The sequence below is a fragment of the Balaenoptera ricei genome, chromosome 1 (genome assembly GCF_028023285.1).
Source record: "Balaenoptera ricei isolate mBalRic1 chromosome 1, mBalRic1.hap2, whole genome shotgun sequence".
In the NCBI taxonomy this organism is placed as follows: Eukaryota; Metazoa; Chordata; class Mammalia; order Artiodactyla; family Balaenopteridae; genus Balaenoptera; species Balaenoptera ricei.
In genome coordinates, this window is record NC_082639.1 from 39,200,181 (window position 1) to 39,216,405 (window position 16,225).

At 54.2% G+C, this 16,225-nt stretch overlaps 1 protein-coding gene across 1 annotated transcript; it reads left to right on the forward strand.

Moving 5' to 3' along the window:
* The first annotated feature begins 80 nt into the window (after nt 1–80).
* Nucleotides 81–1,034, forward strand: FOXE3 (forkhead box E3). Its single transcript, XM_059898249.1, has one exon. It carries the CDS (start codon nt 81–83, stop codon nt 1,032–1,034), a length of 954 nt encoding a protein of 317 aa, XP_059754232.1.
* Nucleotides 1,035–16,225: the final 15,191 nt, after the last annotated feature.

Genomic DNA, 16,225 nt, shown 5'->3' on the forward strand with positions numbered 1-16,225 from the left:
GGGGGAGGGGGCCGTGTCCATATAAGGCGGGCCAGCGGCCCCAGCTCTCTCCGAGAGCTCGGGCAGCCCGCCACATTCTCATGCCTGGGCGCAGCGACATGGAGCCGCCGGCCGCTTTCTCGGGCTTCCCGGCCCCGCCCTCGGTCGCGCCGTCGGGGCCGCCGCCGTCGCCGCTTGCCGGAGCCGAGCCCGGGCCGGAGCCCGAGGAGGGGGCCGCGGGCCGCGGGGAGCCGGAACCTGCGCCAGCGCCGGGCCCGGGCCGCCGGCGCCGGCGGCCCTTGCAGCGCGGGAAGCCGCCCTACTCGTACATCGCGCTCATCGCCATGGCGCTGGCTCACGCCCCCGGCCGCCGCCTCACGCTGGCCGCCATCTACCGTTTCATCACCGAGCGCTTCGCCTTCTACCGCGACAGCCCGCGCAAGTGGCAGAACAGCATCCGCCACAACCTCACGCTCAACGACTGCTTCGTCAAGGTGCCCCGAGAGCCGGGCAACCCGGGCAAGGGCAACTACTGGACGCTCGACCCGGCGGCCGCCGACATGTTCGACAACGGCAGCTTCCTGCGGCGCCGCAAGCGCTTCAAGCGCGCCGAGCTGCCCGCGCTCCCTGCCGCGCCGCCCGCGCCCGCCGCCGGCCCGCCGCCCTTCCCCTACGCGCCCTACGCGCCCGGCCCCGCGCTGCTCGCGCCGCCTCCTCCCGCCGCTCCGGGCTCCACGCCGCCCGCGCGCCTCTTCAGCGTCGACAGCCTGGTGAGCCTGCCGCCCGAGCTGGCGGGGCTGGGCGCCCCCGAGCCGCCCTGCTGCGCTGCGCCCGACACCGCCTTCCCGCCCTGCGCGGCAGCCGCCTCCCCGCCACTCTACTCGCCGCCGCCCGAACGCCTGGGGCTGCCCGCGACGCGTCCTGGCCCCGGACCGCTGCCCGTCGAGCCGCTGCTGGCCTTGGCAGGGCCGGCGGCCGCGCTCGGCCCGCTCGGCCCGGGGGAGGCCTACCTGCGGCCGCCGGGCTACGCGCCGGGGCTGGAGCGCTACCTGTGAGCCCTTCCAGCCCGGCGGAGTGGCTCGGGTCCCTCTCCCCCGGGAAGGGGCGCTGCCTGGGAGCCCCCATCTCTGCCCCCTTGGCTTGGAGCGCACCTCGGAGCTCCCAGCTCTGATTGATGGACTGAGCACACCTGTTGCATCTGTCTCTGCCCCCCCCCCCATCTCTGGGGAGCCTCCCGCCGTCTCTCCACCGGACTGAACCCCCCTCCCCACCGCGAACTGTGAGGCCCCCGTTTCTTCTCCCTCCACTGTGCACGCCCCCCACCCGCCAGCGCTCTTTTGGGTCCCACGTCTGGGGACCCTGGATCACCACCTGTGAGCCCTCACCTCGGGTTTCTGGTGAACTCCAAGCCTTCTGAAGCCAGACCTTCTATCTCAAGCCACTTCCTGACTGGCTCCTCATTTCTTTAACCTTCCCTGGTGTTTTTATAAGACAAGGAGTCAAACCCAGGTCAGACTGGGTTTATGACTCCCTTGCTGTTGTCCCTTCATCCCCCCACAAGTTTGTCCCTGCACCCCCAGTTATCTGTACGTTCTCGGTTTCTTACTGGGACAGTGCTCCCCTTCCACACAGACGCACCTGGCTGAGCTCTTGCAGACCCTGAGGACAGTTCTTCATCTCTGAGACAAGCAGCACCAGAGGTTCCTTGACTGCAAGGGGAGTTAGTGGGCTGCCCCACCATCTGGAAAACTTGGGACTTGTTAGGTTATTATTATTTTTAATTAAAACTAGTTTAATTAAAAAGAAAGAAGAAACCTTCCTCTGGGCCCGGTGTGTCGGCTGGTGACTTGGGGGAGTGGTCTGGGGAGGCAGTGGGGGAGCTTTGCTCAGGATCTTGGGTCACCACATGGGGTGAGCCCCTTGTGAGTTATTAGGCAGAGGTTCATGAAGTAGGATTAGGATGTGATTAAGCCATAGCTGTGCACATAGTAGGCCTGGTAAAATGCCACCACCTGCCGCGGAGGCTGGTAGAGATGAGATGGGGCGTGCAAATGAGTGTATTTGGCCAGTGGGTTTGTCTGCTGTGTGGGATTATTCCCAGCTCCCATGGATAAGGGAGCATTGGCTACTCCTCCAACAAGGACTTACTGAATGTGCCAAGCAGTGGGAATATATCACTAAACAAATGGGCAAGATCCCTGCCTTAAGGAGCTTATGGATCCGTGGGGAAGAGACATTACCAATCAGTTCTCAGAGAAATGAGACAAGAGCTCTAGAGCCTTCCACTCAAACTGTGGTCCAGGTCCCAGGGACCTGGGAGCTTGTTAGAAATGCATAATCTCAAGCTCTAACTCAGATCTACTGAATCATCAGATTCCATATTTTAACAAAATTCCCGGGTGATTAGTATATGCATAGTATTCTGGGGGAAAGGCACCGTGCCAAGGCTGGGGCTCAGTTTAAAAGTCTACTCCCTACTTAAAGGAGTGGGACCAGGCTGCAGAACCATACATGCCCCGCTGGATGAAGCTTGATTCTGCACCATCAACTATGGCCCCTGTCTCACCTCCCCTGCTGGATTGGGAGCTGGGGCAGCAGGGACCTGACCTGACTCATGACTGTCCCCAGCACCAAGGACAGGGCAGCACTGAGCAGAGACCAGGAGGTTGCAGCATGAGGGAGGGAGTTGGCCTTTGACCCTATCCTGGTCTCTGGTGCTGACCCAAATGCTAAGCATCAGGCTTTTCCAAGCTCCTTTGCCCCAGGGTTTTCAGTCTAGTAGGGCCTGGATTAGGTGTGGGGAAGGGTGGGGGAGGGGATCAGTGTGTCTGAGCCCAGGGTGAACGTGATTTGCATGTTGGACGTGCCTGGTGCTCCTCTCTTAGATACAAGAGTTTAAACCTCCGGGGCAGTGATTGAGGGTGAACATGGAGCGTAGGCAGCTCATAGAGAAGACCAGTTCAGGAAATCTGAGAAGGCGGGGAAGGCCCTCTTTGGAGGTAGGGCAGTAGGTATGCACAGTCTGGTATGAAATGCCCTGGATAGACCCCGCTCCCTCAGCTATTAACCCCTGTGGGCAAGAGTCAGATCTAATTTGCCTGATGCATAGTGGTCCTTCACGTAATATTTGATGACTGACTGACTGAGTGAATGAACACCTAGTGTCTAATATTGTGCCTGACTTACTGAATAATGATTGGGTTGACAGTACTTTGGCACCTTCTTACCCATTCTCACTTTTAGTCCTCGTGGTGATCTGCAAAAGAGCTGAAAGAGGTGAAAGAGGTGGAGGTGGAGACTAGGTCCCCATTGGTCCAATAAGAAAATTGCCCCTCCCTGGGGCCCAACAGGTATCGAAGGTCCTGCCCTCAGTTCTCTAAGGAGTAGAGCTCCACAGAGATGAAAATGCAAACTTTCTTCTGCTCCAAATGGTGTTACAGCCCCTCCTCCTGCCTCACAGCACTTCTTGAAAAATTCCTTCTAAATCCAAAAAATTTCCACGGAAGGGAAAGTGAGGACCCTTCTTACTTTACTGAAGCCAGGAAGTGCTTCTTGAGTTCTGAATTCAATTCCTGCCCCCACCATGTAGGTCTCTGTCCCTGGGATCTTGAAATAGGACAAGATGGGAAATGTCTGCACAGAAATACTAGAAAGGTCACTACTGAACTGGAAAATCAGAAAGATTTTATTTCAAAAATGCCTCTTTAATTTTCCTTTATTCAACAGCATTGAGGGCTTACTGTGTGCCAGGCCCTGTGCTGGGCTCTGAGGCCAATATAGATATAAATACAAGAGTGTTTATGCCCTTACAGAGTTCATTGTCTGGAAAGCTACATGTCATAGAGTGCCTTAAGAATTTTGACACCTTGGGAGGTGTTGAAAAAACAAAACAAAACCCTAATTCAATTCTGTCTTTAAAAAATCACCAAGTGGGACTTCCCTGGTGGAGCAGTGGTTAAGAATCTGCCTGCCAATGCAGGGGTCATGGGTTTGAGACCTGGTCCGGGAAGATCCCACATGCCGCGGAGCAACTATGCCCATGTGTCACAAGTACTGAGCCTGCACTCTAGAGCCTGCGAACCACAACTACTGAGCCCGCATGCCACAACTACTGAAGCCTGTGTGCCTAGAGCCCGTGCTCCGCAACAAGAGAAGCCACTGCAATGAGAAGCCCGCGCACCACAACGAAGAGTAGCCCCCGCTCCATGCAACTAGAGAAAGCCCGCATGCAGCAACAAAGACCCAGTGCAGCCAAAAATAAATAAGTAAATAAATAAATAAATAAATTTATTTTAAAAAACAACTGATAAAGAAGGGGTGAACATGCAAAATACATTCTCACATATGAAAGAAAATGCAGAGTTCCTCAATGAAATATCAGCAAATTGAAGCCCGTAGGGTATTACAAAAATGCACAATCAAGCAAGTACAGTTTATTCCTGGAATGCAGGATGGTATTATTAGAATTCTTAGCTCCACTTAATAGATGATGAAATTGGGGCTCATAAAGGTTAAGTGACTTACCCAGGTCAAGCTGCAAAGTAACTGATTCAGAACTGGACTCCAGGTTCCCCTGACTCCAAAGTCATTCTCTTCCTCTGAGAAAGAGGCCAGTGGAGGTGGAAACTTAGATGGGAAGCCCCAGACACCAATAAAGTTCCTCAGCTCACCCCAATATCCATGCCCCCCCAACTCACACCCACAGTCCTGATCTTGAAAGCTACTTTTCCAAGACAAATGACAAGTTCTGGTTTCCTTTTTCTTTCAGTTTTCCACTTCCTCCCTCTTGGACACTTCCCCTCTCTCTCCCCTTTCCCTGAACTCCTCTCTCTCTACCCCCTTCTCCCCTCATTAACTTTGTGGAGACAAAAGCGCCACCTATTGGCCACCTTGTATGCACCTGATTTGAGCAGAAAATCAGTGGAAGGAAGCCAGGATCCATTTGGATGCTATTTTGGGCTGGGGGTGGCTTCTGGTGGCTGAAAGGCACTTGCTCATGGGGAGCCCAGTGATTTGTTTTAGAAGAGGAAAACTGGCTGTAGTTCCCACCTCCCCTGGGAAGCCCTCCCAGATCTTCTGTCCTCCCCCATTCTTCTTGGCAGCCCTTGATGCTGACCCATTGTAGAAGGGCTTGGAAAGTGGGTGAGGTGAGCAGTCCTAGGTGCAAAGGATTGATCCACTCTGTAAGAGGGAAAGAGAAGAAAGCGTGCTGGGCTGGGGTCAGAAACCTGGGGTCTAGTCCCAGGTCACACACTTAGGCAAGGCCTTTCCTTTCTCTGTCCTTCACAGCAATTCACAACTCTCTCCAAGCTCCCTGATTGTGTGCCCTTCCCCAGCTGAGGACTCAGAGCTGAATCAGACACTGCCCTGTTCAGAAGAGTCAAGTATCGGCGGGTGACAATATAGTGTGCAGAGTGCTGACAAGATGAGGGAGCTATTAGGTCACCTTGGTCACTCACTGGCTTGGGTCTCTGCCCTGAGCTCAGCCTCAGGCTCCTTTGAAACAGGGGGAATGTGCCCTGGCCTCTCTGCCTGGGTGGGATGGCCTTTGTAACCAATCAAGCCACTGCGACCGTGGGTAAGGATATTCTGACCCGCCCGGCTGGGGGCTTCCCAGGACAGGGTCTGTGTCTTTTCTGTCCACTATCTCCCTCACTGGGCAGCCTAGCCAGGGCTGGGCACAGCCTGGCCAGGGCTGGGCACACCTGAGATATCCCTTGTCTAGAGGCTGGACTTGGGGTTTAGAGGATGAAGAGAATTAGAGACAAGAGGTCTGGACCCTGCTTCAGGGAGACACAAGCCCCATCTTGGGCATCAAACCACCTCCCTGAGTTGAGGAGGGGCTGGGGCTTGGTGAGTTTCACAAGGAATTCTTCCTGGAGGAGGTGAGCTTGGTTTGGGTTTTGAAGGAAGGGAGGGGAGAGTCTGCTGCTCCAGTTCCTATGAAATCCCGTTTCCTCCATCCTAATCCCTGTCCAGACTGGCAAACTGAAAAAGTCTGACTACTTCCAAAGCCATTTACGTGGGACCAAGAGGTCCCAAAGACAGAGGGCTGGGAACAGAAGAGAAGGAGGGCAAGGAAGAAAGGAAGTCTGGGGTCCTAGCTTCCAGACTCCCTAATGCTCTGCCTGAGGGCGGCAGGCCAACGCTCACAGGTGCCCACTAGGTGGGGCTCTGACGTCCCTGCTTTCCACACTGCAGCCACCAACCATTTCCTCAGGTTGGAGCCCAGAGAAACTGTTCAGTGCACAGTAATGGTTTTTATTACTCTTATGTGCTGCACACTCAGCCTTATTTATTGGAATTATTCCACTGTTTCTTTTAAAGTACTTATTTAATTGTTAAATAGGCAATACATTTACTTGGCTTTGAAAGTTAAAAGAGTATTCAGTGAAAAGTCTCTCTTCCATTTGTGTTCCCTATTTGCCCCAACAGGTAATCAGTTATTAGTTTTTAATTCATCCTTCTAGATATTTTTGTTGCATATACAAAACAAAACAAATATACATTATTTTCTCCTTAAAAAAACAATTGGAAGCATAATATTTACACTGTCATGTATCTTGACTTTTTTCACTCAACAATATATCTTAGGGGACTTCTCTGGTGGTCCAGTGGTTAAGACTCTGCGCTTCCACTGCAGGGGACACGGTTCCATCCCTGGCTGGGGAACTAAGATCACCTCATGCTGCGTGGCATGGCCAAAAAACCAAAAAACAGCAACAAAAAAACCCCAAATATATCTTAGAACTCTTTCCAAATCAATACATAAAGAACTTCTTTATTCTATTTTACACAGCCTACTATTCCCTTATGTAGATGTGCCATTATTTGCTTAATAAACCCACTATTGATGGGTATTTCCATTGTTTCCAACCTTTTGACATTCCCAAACCAGCCAAAATGAGACCTCGTACATATATCATGTGTGCAGGTATATTTGCAGGAAAACTTCCTAGAAGTGCATTTCCACACACCCCTTATCAAGACACCAACCTCCCTGTGTGCTCACAATGGTTCTTTTGGCAGCTGTCCTCTTTTATTTATCAAAGGGACCCTTAGAGACTGTGGTCAGAATTTCACCTTCTCAACCCTCACTGCCCTCCTCCCCAGTGGCCTTCCCGCAGATGCTTTGGCCTCTGGATTTGGAAAGGCCGGGCACTTGCCACCTCCACCTGGGTGGGGTCTGTGCTCTGGCCATCAACCTGTGCAAGGTGATGGCCCCTTCTCCCTTCTAGCCCCCAAGCCCTGGGCATCACTGACAGGTGCAGGGAGCTAGCTCTTTGGATCTCTACTGTTCCAGCCTCCAGGCCTCCTGACAGATGCTGCCATCTCCCCTCCTGGTCCTCCCCATCCGGGCTCCAGTCATGACTCCCTTTTCCCGATCATAGAATCACGTTCTAAGATCTGCTCCTCTCTGGCCTCGGATTTCCCATTTCATTGCTTTTAATCCCCCAAATCTGAGTAGCCCCTGCTTTGTGAGACAGAGTGGACAAGGGAAGATCAAGCAGAGCCCCTTGAGAGGCAAGCATGTGACTAAGGGGAGACAAACTCCTGGCTGAAAGCAAGTCCCTCCACAGCCTGGGAACCTTGGGGGTCATCTCAGACCTGTGACATCAGCTCATGTGGCAGATAGCGCGCCATTTGGGGCTGACCTGGGCTGGGATGAGAAAGAACCTGGACAAGGCCAGGCTGTGCAGAAACATGATAATTAGTATTGCTGTGAATGGTAATTGCTCACATTTGGAATTATAGATAGGGCACAGTAGTTAAGAGCCCTGATTCTGGGGCTTCCCTGGTGGCGCAGTGGTTAAGAATCCACCTGCCAATGCAGGGGACACGGGTTTGAGCCCTGGCCTGTGAAGATCCCACATGCCACGGAGCAACTAAGCCCATGTGCCACAACTACTGAGCCTGCCCTCTAGAGCTCGTGTGCCACAACTACTGAGCCCGTGTGCCACAACTACTGAAGCCCGCGTGCCTAGAGCCCGTGCTCCGCAACAAGAGAAGCCACCGCAATGAGAAGCCCGTGCACCGCAACGAAGAGTAGCCCCCGCTTGCCGCAACCAGAGAAAGCCCGCACACAGCAATGAAGGCCCAATGCAGTCAAAAAAAAAAAAAAAAAAGAGCCCTGATTCTGGATCCAGACTGTCCAGAACAGAAGATGCACTTCTCACATGTCAGATGAGGATATTGAGGACCTGGGAGGGACAGAGGTTACACAGGAAGAAAGGGGCAGGACTGGGAGATCCCAGGCCTCGGGACTCAGGTGCAACTGCTCTTCTCCAGTCTCATGGACAAACCAGGGGGAGGTGCATTCTCTTGGCAGGTTGGAGCAGGCATGCTCAGAAATGTCAAGGTTGAAGAGAGCGAGGAACCTCACAAAGGCCTCCTGACTCATAGTTTGCTCCAACTAGAGTACTAGGTCTCAGGAATCCCTGTGAGGTAGCGCTAGGAAATTTCCTTGGTCTCTGTCTCCAACCCAGCTATCTGGATACTTTACAAATGAGAAAACAGAGGCTGAGAGATTATTTGTCTGAGACTAATAAGTGGTGAGAGCTCAATTAAAACCCAGCTCTAAGACCTGTACTCCTTCTGCTACACCTGGATGCCTCTAAGATTCCTGCCCAGTGATTATCCAGCCTCTACTCATGCATTTCCAGTGATGCGGAGCTCACTACCATCAAAGTAGCAGATCGAATCTCTGAGGGACAGCCCTGTTGGAATTTTTTCCTTCCATGGAGTCACAGAAATTGAGTCTCTTTACAACCTTCAGGCTCCCTTTTGCCTTGGCCTTTGTGTTCCAGGTCAACCCTGCAGAGGTTTGGAGATGGCAGCTGTGTCAGCCCCGAGCCCTTTATTCTCCAGGCTAACACCCCAGACCAGGCCTTTATGTCTATGGGACACTCCCCCACCCCTCCCTGTATTAATTAGGGTTAAGTTCAGCTGTGAGTAACAGACACCCCTCCCCCCGAACCTCGCCTACCAAAGAAAATTCCACAACAGTGGCTTAACCAAGATTGAAGTTTGTTTCCTTTTCACATAAAAGTCTGTGCAGGCAGTTCAGGATGGTATGGCACCTCAATGGTCTCAGGAACCCAGGATCCTTCTTTCCTGTGGCTCTGCTGTTTGTGAAGTTAAACTCAAACAAGCAGAAATTTGATTCAACCTACCTTAAGCAAAAAAGGAGAATATCTTTAGAATATCTGGGAAGTCTAAGGGTTCTAGTTTCAGGCAGAGCCAGAGGACTCAACATTGTTACTAAACTGTGTCCCTTTAGGGTGTTTTCTTCTGTGGATGGGCTGTCAAACAGCACTCTCCAGAGGACAGGAAGGATGGTTGCTGGCAGCTAGGCCTACGTGCTAATCTTCTGATCCAAAAGGAGAAGCGCCCCTCCCAGAGCCCCAGAGTCCTTATATCCTGGCGTCTCAGAGTCTATATATCGAATCTTGTAGAAGGAGTGATTGGCTCAGCTTAGGTCACTTACTCCTGCCTAGACCTATCACCGGGCCTTGGACGGGCAATGCTATGTTTGATCCAGCCAGGTTGCCTGTCTGCTCCTGGAGGTAAGTGTGAGGGGTACAGAGATTGGACAGTCCCATCAGGACCACATGGAATACAGGAGGGGAGGTGTTACCCAACAGAGAGGTGGGACATCTCAAAACTGAACATGTTCGGCTCACCATGCTAAGGAGATTGAGTTTTGTCTCATAAGCAATGGAGAGCCCCTGGGAGACTTTGGCAGGGTTTGGCTGGTTTGATTGGTCAGAACCATTTTAAAAGAAGGAAACTGAGGTAGAGAGCATGAGAGAGAAATCCAGTGACTGCTGGGGTCAGGGACCAGGGAATAACTCTCTCTGATGGGGGCACACATTCTCCTCCCTTCAGGGATGGGGACTGATGGGGGAGAAACAATGTCTGTCCTTAGAGAACACGTATCTCTGTTGATGACATAAGCTAGATACAACCTTATCTAGAGTCACAGACAGTGAGAAGTATGTTGTATGACGCACTCATTCACTCATTCATTCATTCACGTTTCCACATAGTTAACATTAATTGAGTACCTATTATGTGTTGGATTTTGTGCCTGGCAGGAGGTAGAGTGTTTAATGATGATGAAGATAATGATAAAAAACATTTATTGAGCTTCTTTCAAAGTTTCAGGCACTGGGCTAAGTGCCTTCTATGCATTATCTCATTTAATCTTCACAACAACAAATGAGGTAGGTACATTATTGTCCCCATTTTGTAGAGAAGGAAAGATGAGGATGAAGACAATATAATGCCTGTCCTCAAGGAGCTCACAGTCTACAGAGGGTGACGGACTAGAAAACAAACCATGACAAGAGAGGGAATTAGCATTTTGTGAGCACAGAGGCAGGAGCCCCTCACAGCCTGGCCAGTGTGGGGTGTTATCGGGGGAAGCAGCTTATAAAACTTGACATTTGAAATGGACAGAGGATTAGGAGGAATGAGCCAGGAAGGAATGAACTGCATGCAAAGCTGAAGAGGTGAGAAAAAGCAAATCAGAGGTAGTGTAGTGCAGGGGTTGGCGATGAGGCTGGACAAGCGGGCAGGGGCCAGGCTGCTTGGTAGCCTGTGCAGAGAAGCACATGCTACCCAGAAGGAAAGCATCTCTGAGGAGACCTCAGGCTGCCAGGCAGGTATCACTGGAGCCTTATACAAATTACATGCAAATCCACGCCCCCCCACAGCTTCTCCTTTAACTTTCTAACTGCAAGCACCAGAAGGCCTCCTCCTGCTGATCTGGGATCTCAGAAGCATCCTCTGGGTATTTATTAATGCCCCCTCTCCCCCTTTCCCTGGCAGGAAGGAGGGTGGTATTTGCCTGAATTGAAGCTGTTTGCAGCCTCCAGCAGACGTGCCTGCTGATGTAAGACACTCAGCCAACCCCTGAAATATGCAGCCCTTCAAAGTGGTTTGGGAGTTGGGGGAAGGAAGAGTCTGACCTTCCAGGGCAACTTTGCCCTCCCTTCCTTCCTTACTGCCCGGTCCTGGAACAGGAACCCACCCCCTGCCCCCCCCCACGCCCCCCCCCACCCTGCCACACACACACAAGTTCCTTCTCGCATTTCCCCTCCCCATTCCGATGAAATGGAGAGGGCTCTGGGCTGAGTAATGGGAGACTAGGGATCTGGTTCCACCTCTGCAATCAATTTGCTGTGTGACCTTGGGCAAGTAAGCCGCTCTCTGGGTCTCAATTTCCCCATCTGGGAAAGGAACTTTGAAAATCTACAGTCCAATTTTGGGATAAATGACTTCATTCTTTATTTACTGGTGGGGTGGGGTGGGGTGGGGAAGAAAAACAGCACATCCAGTGAGGAATGCAAAGGGTGGGTGGAGTGGATGGACTAATGGTTTCTTTGGTGAAGGGGAGGCAGGAAGCAGGTGGGTCGTGTAGTGCAGTGTACTGCTGGAGTAAAGGCTTCAGGCTTTAGGTTCTGAGGAGCTCAGAGCAGGAAGAGGGGAAGATGAGTTGGGCTCTCAAAAAGGCTTCTTTCTGGAGAAGGCGGGATTTGAGCCAGGATTTGAAGCCTGGGTACAGGCTGGGAAAGGAAGCAAGCATGCGCAAAGAGGAGTCTGGAGGTTATGAGTCTCTGGGTGACTTTGCCAAAGGAGTGGGGTGGGGAAGGGGCGCTTTGGTCCCAGACACGGTCGTTCAGTTCTTGCCTCTCTGCGTGGATGCGCGGTTCCTCCAGAGGTCGCTGTCTCCCAGGAATCCGTCACCAGCGTCCGCGCCGCAGGGCCAGAACTCCCGCTGGTCCCCTCGCTCGGCTTCTGCGGGGCTTATGTGACTCCGCAGCAGCTTCGGAAGGCTCAGGCCCGGCAATGTTTCCCCGCCCGCGCGGGGGCTTACGGCCTCACCAGTTACCCTGCCGGGGGCTCCGAAAGGCTAAACATGACTGCGTGTGTTTGCGTTCGTGTGTACAGGGTAGGGGACCGAATTCGGACGGCTCTGCACACCCCCACCTCCCTCGCCGCCCCAATTCCGGTCTGCGAAAGGCCGTCCGGTTCCCGAGGCACTGCTGCCCTCGCAGGCGGCGAGGAATGGGTAGGAAGGAGGCGGCCGCTGCAGTTTTCCTGGCTCTCCGCACGAAGCCCCTGTACCCTCTCCTCCCTCTCCTCGCCACTGTCCCAGCCCCCTGCCCAGGCTCGCATTCTCACATCCTCCTTCCCTGCCGGGGTCACGCTGTGGCCCGAAGTGGGTCTGCAGCCCCCGACCAGGTCGCACCCCTTCAGGCCCCGAGGTGGAGCCGTGGGCCTGGCTGGCGAGCCTTCCAGGGCTGTCCCCGTCACAGATGTGCGGTCGTGAAGGGAGAACTCGGCACCGGCGCCAGTCGCTCAGGGACGTACTTGGGCACACAAAGCCACCGTCGCCCGGAGGGGCAGTCACACGCGCGCGGACCCGGCAACCCAGGACGCACGTAGACAGCAGGGCACTTTGACCTGAGGCCCACGCTCTGACACACCTGGAAGCGTCCCCTACTCCCCTGGCCCGGCGGCACATCTCCCACGCGTGTGGGGCCTGCCCTGCCCCGGTCGCTGCGAAGCCGGCGCCCCAAGTCGGGCGGTTTGGGAGCCGCGCTGTTTTCACCCTCTCCTAAGCCCGCAGCCCTCTTCCCGCGAACGAACGAGAGTGCACATGCTCCGAGGCGCCCTGGTCCAGCAGCGACCGTGCAGTGCTGCGGCCGGAGGGTACTCGCGGGGGTCCCGACCACGTAGCCCGGGGGCGGTGGCCGTGCACACTGGAAGAAGAGAAAGACGTTTCCTCCAGGAGGTGGAGGGTATCCGAGCTGTGCGGGGCCGCAGAGGCGCCGACCCCTGAGCCCGCGCCCGGGGGTGAAAGAGCACACGCGGAGGCCCTGCCGTCTCCGTGCTCGCAGAGGGGCCGGCCTCTCCCTGAACTCCTGTGTGTGGGGAGCCCCGCCGCCTGCAGTTCGCCCCTGCAGGTCACACAATCTGGAGTCTCCCGCCTCCCACTCAGGGCCAAGAGAGCCGATCGCCTTTGAGCAGGCGAAAATCTGGAGGAGAAAGGGGTCGGGAGATGAACCCGCTGCGGCCAAAAAACCGTCTTGCTCCAGAACTGCGGCCACAGGGAGGGACGGGAAGGGGGGGTGGCTGCGCGGGTCTCGTCGCTTTGCCTGAGCCTGGCCACGTTTGTGAATAAAATTAGAGAAGTGTGCAGGCGTGGGGTCCCCTGCCCGGCTCAGGCGGCGCTTTGCAGCCCGGCTGCACCGAGGGCAGACCTCCGCGCTCGCTGCACTTGAGCCCTCGAACCCTGGGAAGGCAGAGGGAAATCTCCGCGCCGCGCCCCCGCCTCCAGCCAGCTCAGCGCCGCGCTCGGCCGGTTTCGCGATTGACTTAATTACATTCTCATAACCATCCGAGAGTTCTCCTTTCCCGCGAGGCGAGGAGAACAGCACGTCTACAGGGAGTAAAAGAAGGGAAGGGAGGAGCCTAAGGGGAGGGACGCCATTGACAGCAACACATCGCAATAAACAGGCAACAACCTCTCCCCGGTGCTCCGAACATTTTGGAGTGGAAAACCCCTGAACAGGCGCCCCCCAAACGCATCCTCCCAATCGTTTCTGAGCTGCTCAGGGGAGATGGCTAAATAGTGAGATAGAGGAAGGAGGGGGACTGGGAACTACCAGTGACATTGTAACCAAGACCTGCTAAATCTGTCGCCTCGTGCTTCTTGGAGGCTGCAGGCATGGGTGCTGGTGCCCGGGCTTCTGGGAGAGCACCCAGTTTTTCGCGGAGCGGAGTGACAGACTCACCCGGGGACGCACACACGACCCGAAGACGTCAGAGAGGCTGAGCCTGCAGACGGGAAAGCCTGGAGCCACGGGAGACGGGCAGGAACCTAAACGAACCCCGAATACCGGGTCGCCCTTCTCCCAGCTCCAGTGCATGTACTCCTGGCATTGTTCAAAACAAATTTGCCCAGAGCCTTGGGAAGAATGAGAGGGTCCCAGAAACACCCTTCCCCAGGCAAGAGTCGAGCTCGTCCAGGGGTTAAGCAGAGTTATTTGGATAGAGGAGCTCTAGACTGGGAGCCTGGACATCTGGGCCCAACTCAACTCGGGGCCCTTCAAAAGCCTTGCAAGTCACTGGATCTCCTGGCCCTCAGTTTCCACTCCTATAAAACTGTGGGTGTTTTTAAGCATCTGGAGGATTTCTTAAGAATCACCTTGCAGAATGGGTTGGGGGGCCATGTCCCCTTTCCTTAACCTGGGTCTCAGCAGCATGGAGTATGCAGCAGGGCCAGGCAGAGGTGGGGGCCGGTGGCTGCAGCCGCTCTATAGAGAAGTTAAGAGTCCTGACTGGAGCAAGAACCAGGATATTTGGGCAACAAATGCCTCAGCTAGTCTTACCCTTAACTTGGGCAGGGTGCTGGAGCATGGGGAACCAGGAGAGAGTGCTGGCAGAGAAAGAAGCTACTGGTTCACATTTGCCGTTTTAGAAATGAAGACATTTAGAAAGTGAGATGGAGAAGCATGATGTCAATGCTGACTTCCCTCCATTTACTTAGACATTAGCAGAGCTGAGCTGGGTTGGAGCTGGTGTGTATGTGGTGGATGGTGAGTGTCAGAGAGAGCTCCATGTAGTGATGAGCAAGCTTGGGGTGTGCGTAAGTTTGCCAGATAAAATAAATCTGCTAAATCTAGCACCGCCGGGTATGTGAGTTTATCTGGACTCATGCAAAATGTCAATACTTCTCTCCAAGGCCTTTTTTTTTCCCCCTGGAGGGACCTATCACCTAGGAAATTCTGATTCCAGGGCCGCTAGTCCCTGTCCAATCTCCTGACAATGGTTTGAGGACTGGACCTCTCCTTTTCCCCAAGGACAGTCTTTTTATGCAGACCCAGCATACTGGGTGGATCCCCTTGGTCTGAGGTCCCAGAAGGGGGTGCCCAGTGGACTTGCTCTCACGGGATATGAGCAGCCAGACCTGCCTTCCACTCTCTTCTGCTCCTAGCCGGATGGCTGGAGAGGATGGAGAACTCTATCATGAGGATTCCACGACAAGGGTGCACCTGGCCATGCTCTATCATGTTGTAGGAGACTTGAGTCCTCACCCGCCCACCCGCCCACCGCGGGCTTCTGTTGCTCCACCTGTGGAATACACTAGATTGGAGACTACTGTTGGGTGAAAGGAAGATTTCATCCACCCTCACATGACTCTGCTGAGATACAGCCTGCAGAGGTTGCAAATCCCCTCCCACCCTACTCCCAGCACTTATCTATAGAGGACCTAATTCAGCACTGGAGAGGATTAGATAGCAGCAGTAACCCAGTCCAGGGCTAGACCATGGTTTGAGATCCAGGTGGGAGACTATAGCACCCCTAACCCCTTTCTCTCTCCCCAAGAGTCTGCAAAGTGCCTTCAATACCCTCCTTTGTAAGTAGCCTAGAGTGATATGGCTACTTTTACACATTTGTCAGGGGGTGGCTGTTTTTAACCTCATTTTTACAGAGGAAGAAACAAAGACACAAAGAATTATAGCAACATATTACAGAACAGGTAAGTAGTGAAACCAGGACTGGGATCCCAGCAGCCTGGCGCCAGGGGCTCTTAACTTCTACTCAGAGCAGGAAACTGAGGCTGGGAGGGGGAAGTAAGTTGCTGACTGTCCTACAGCCTGTGGCAGCTGAGCGCAGCCGGGTCTCGCGCCTCGCATGCCCGAGCTTTGACCACGGCGGGGCGCTGTCGGGGCAGCAGCCCGTCCATCGGCTCAGTACTTGACCACGTCCAGTGCCCATCTCCCCTGTCACCCCCAGAGGTTGAGATGGGCCCAGTGTGAGCTGGAGCTACTGGTTGCTGGGTTCATGGAGGAAGGCCAGGGGAGCAGGAGGACTATGGGCAGGACCCCAGCTGGCGAGAAAAAGGGCACAGGACCAACACCGTGTGCACAGGATCCTGAGAGATGAAGGCAACACTGGCTTGCCGTTGAGATCAGGGTTCATTGACGGACGTCTCGGTGGGGGTCCTGCTGCCTGTCTGTAGAGCCTGCAAGACCGGCCAGAAAAGGGGGGAGTGGGGAGGAGGGCTAGTGGCCCTGCAGTGCGACTGGGGGTGGGAGAAACGACGAAATCGAGCGAGGGATTCTCGGACCCACGAACAGACATCCAGATAAATGCAGGATTGCCACAGGAAACAGAGGCAGAGATTCACCGAGGGCGAAACACAGAGTTACAGGGCTTGAGTGAGACAAAC

Bases quoted from the DNA above. Each gene is read 5' to 3' on its own strand.
- FOXE3 (XM_059898249.1), top strand. From the start codon at position 81: ATGCCTGGGCGCAGCGACATGGAGCCGCCGGCCGCTTTCTCGGGCTTC.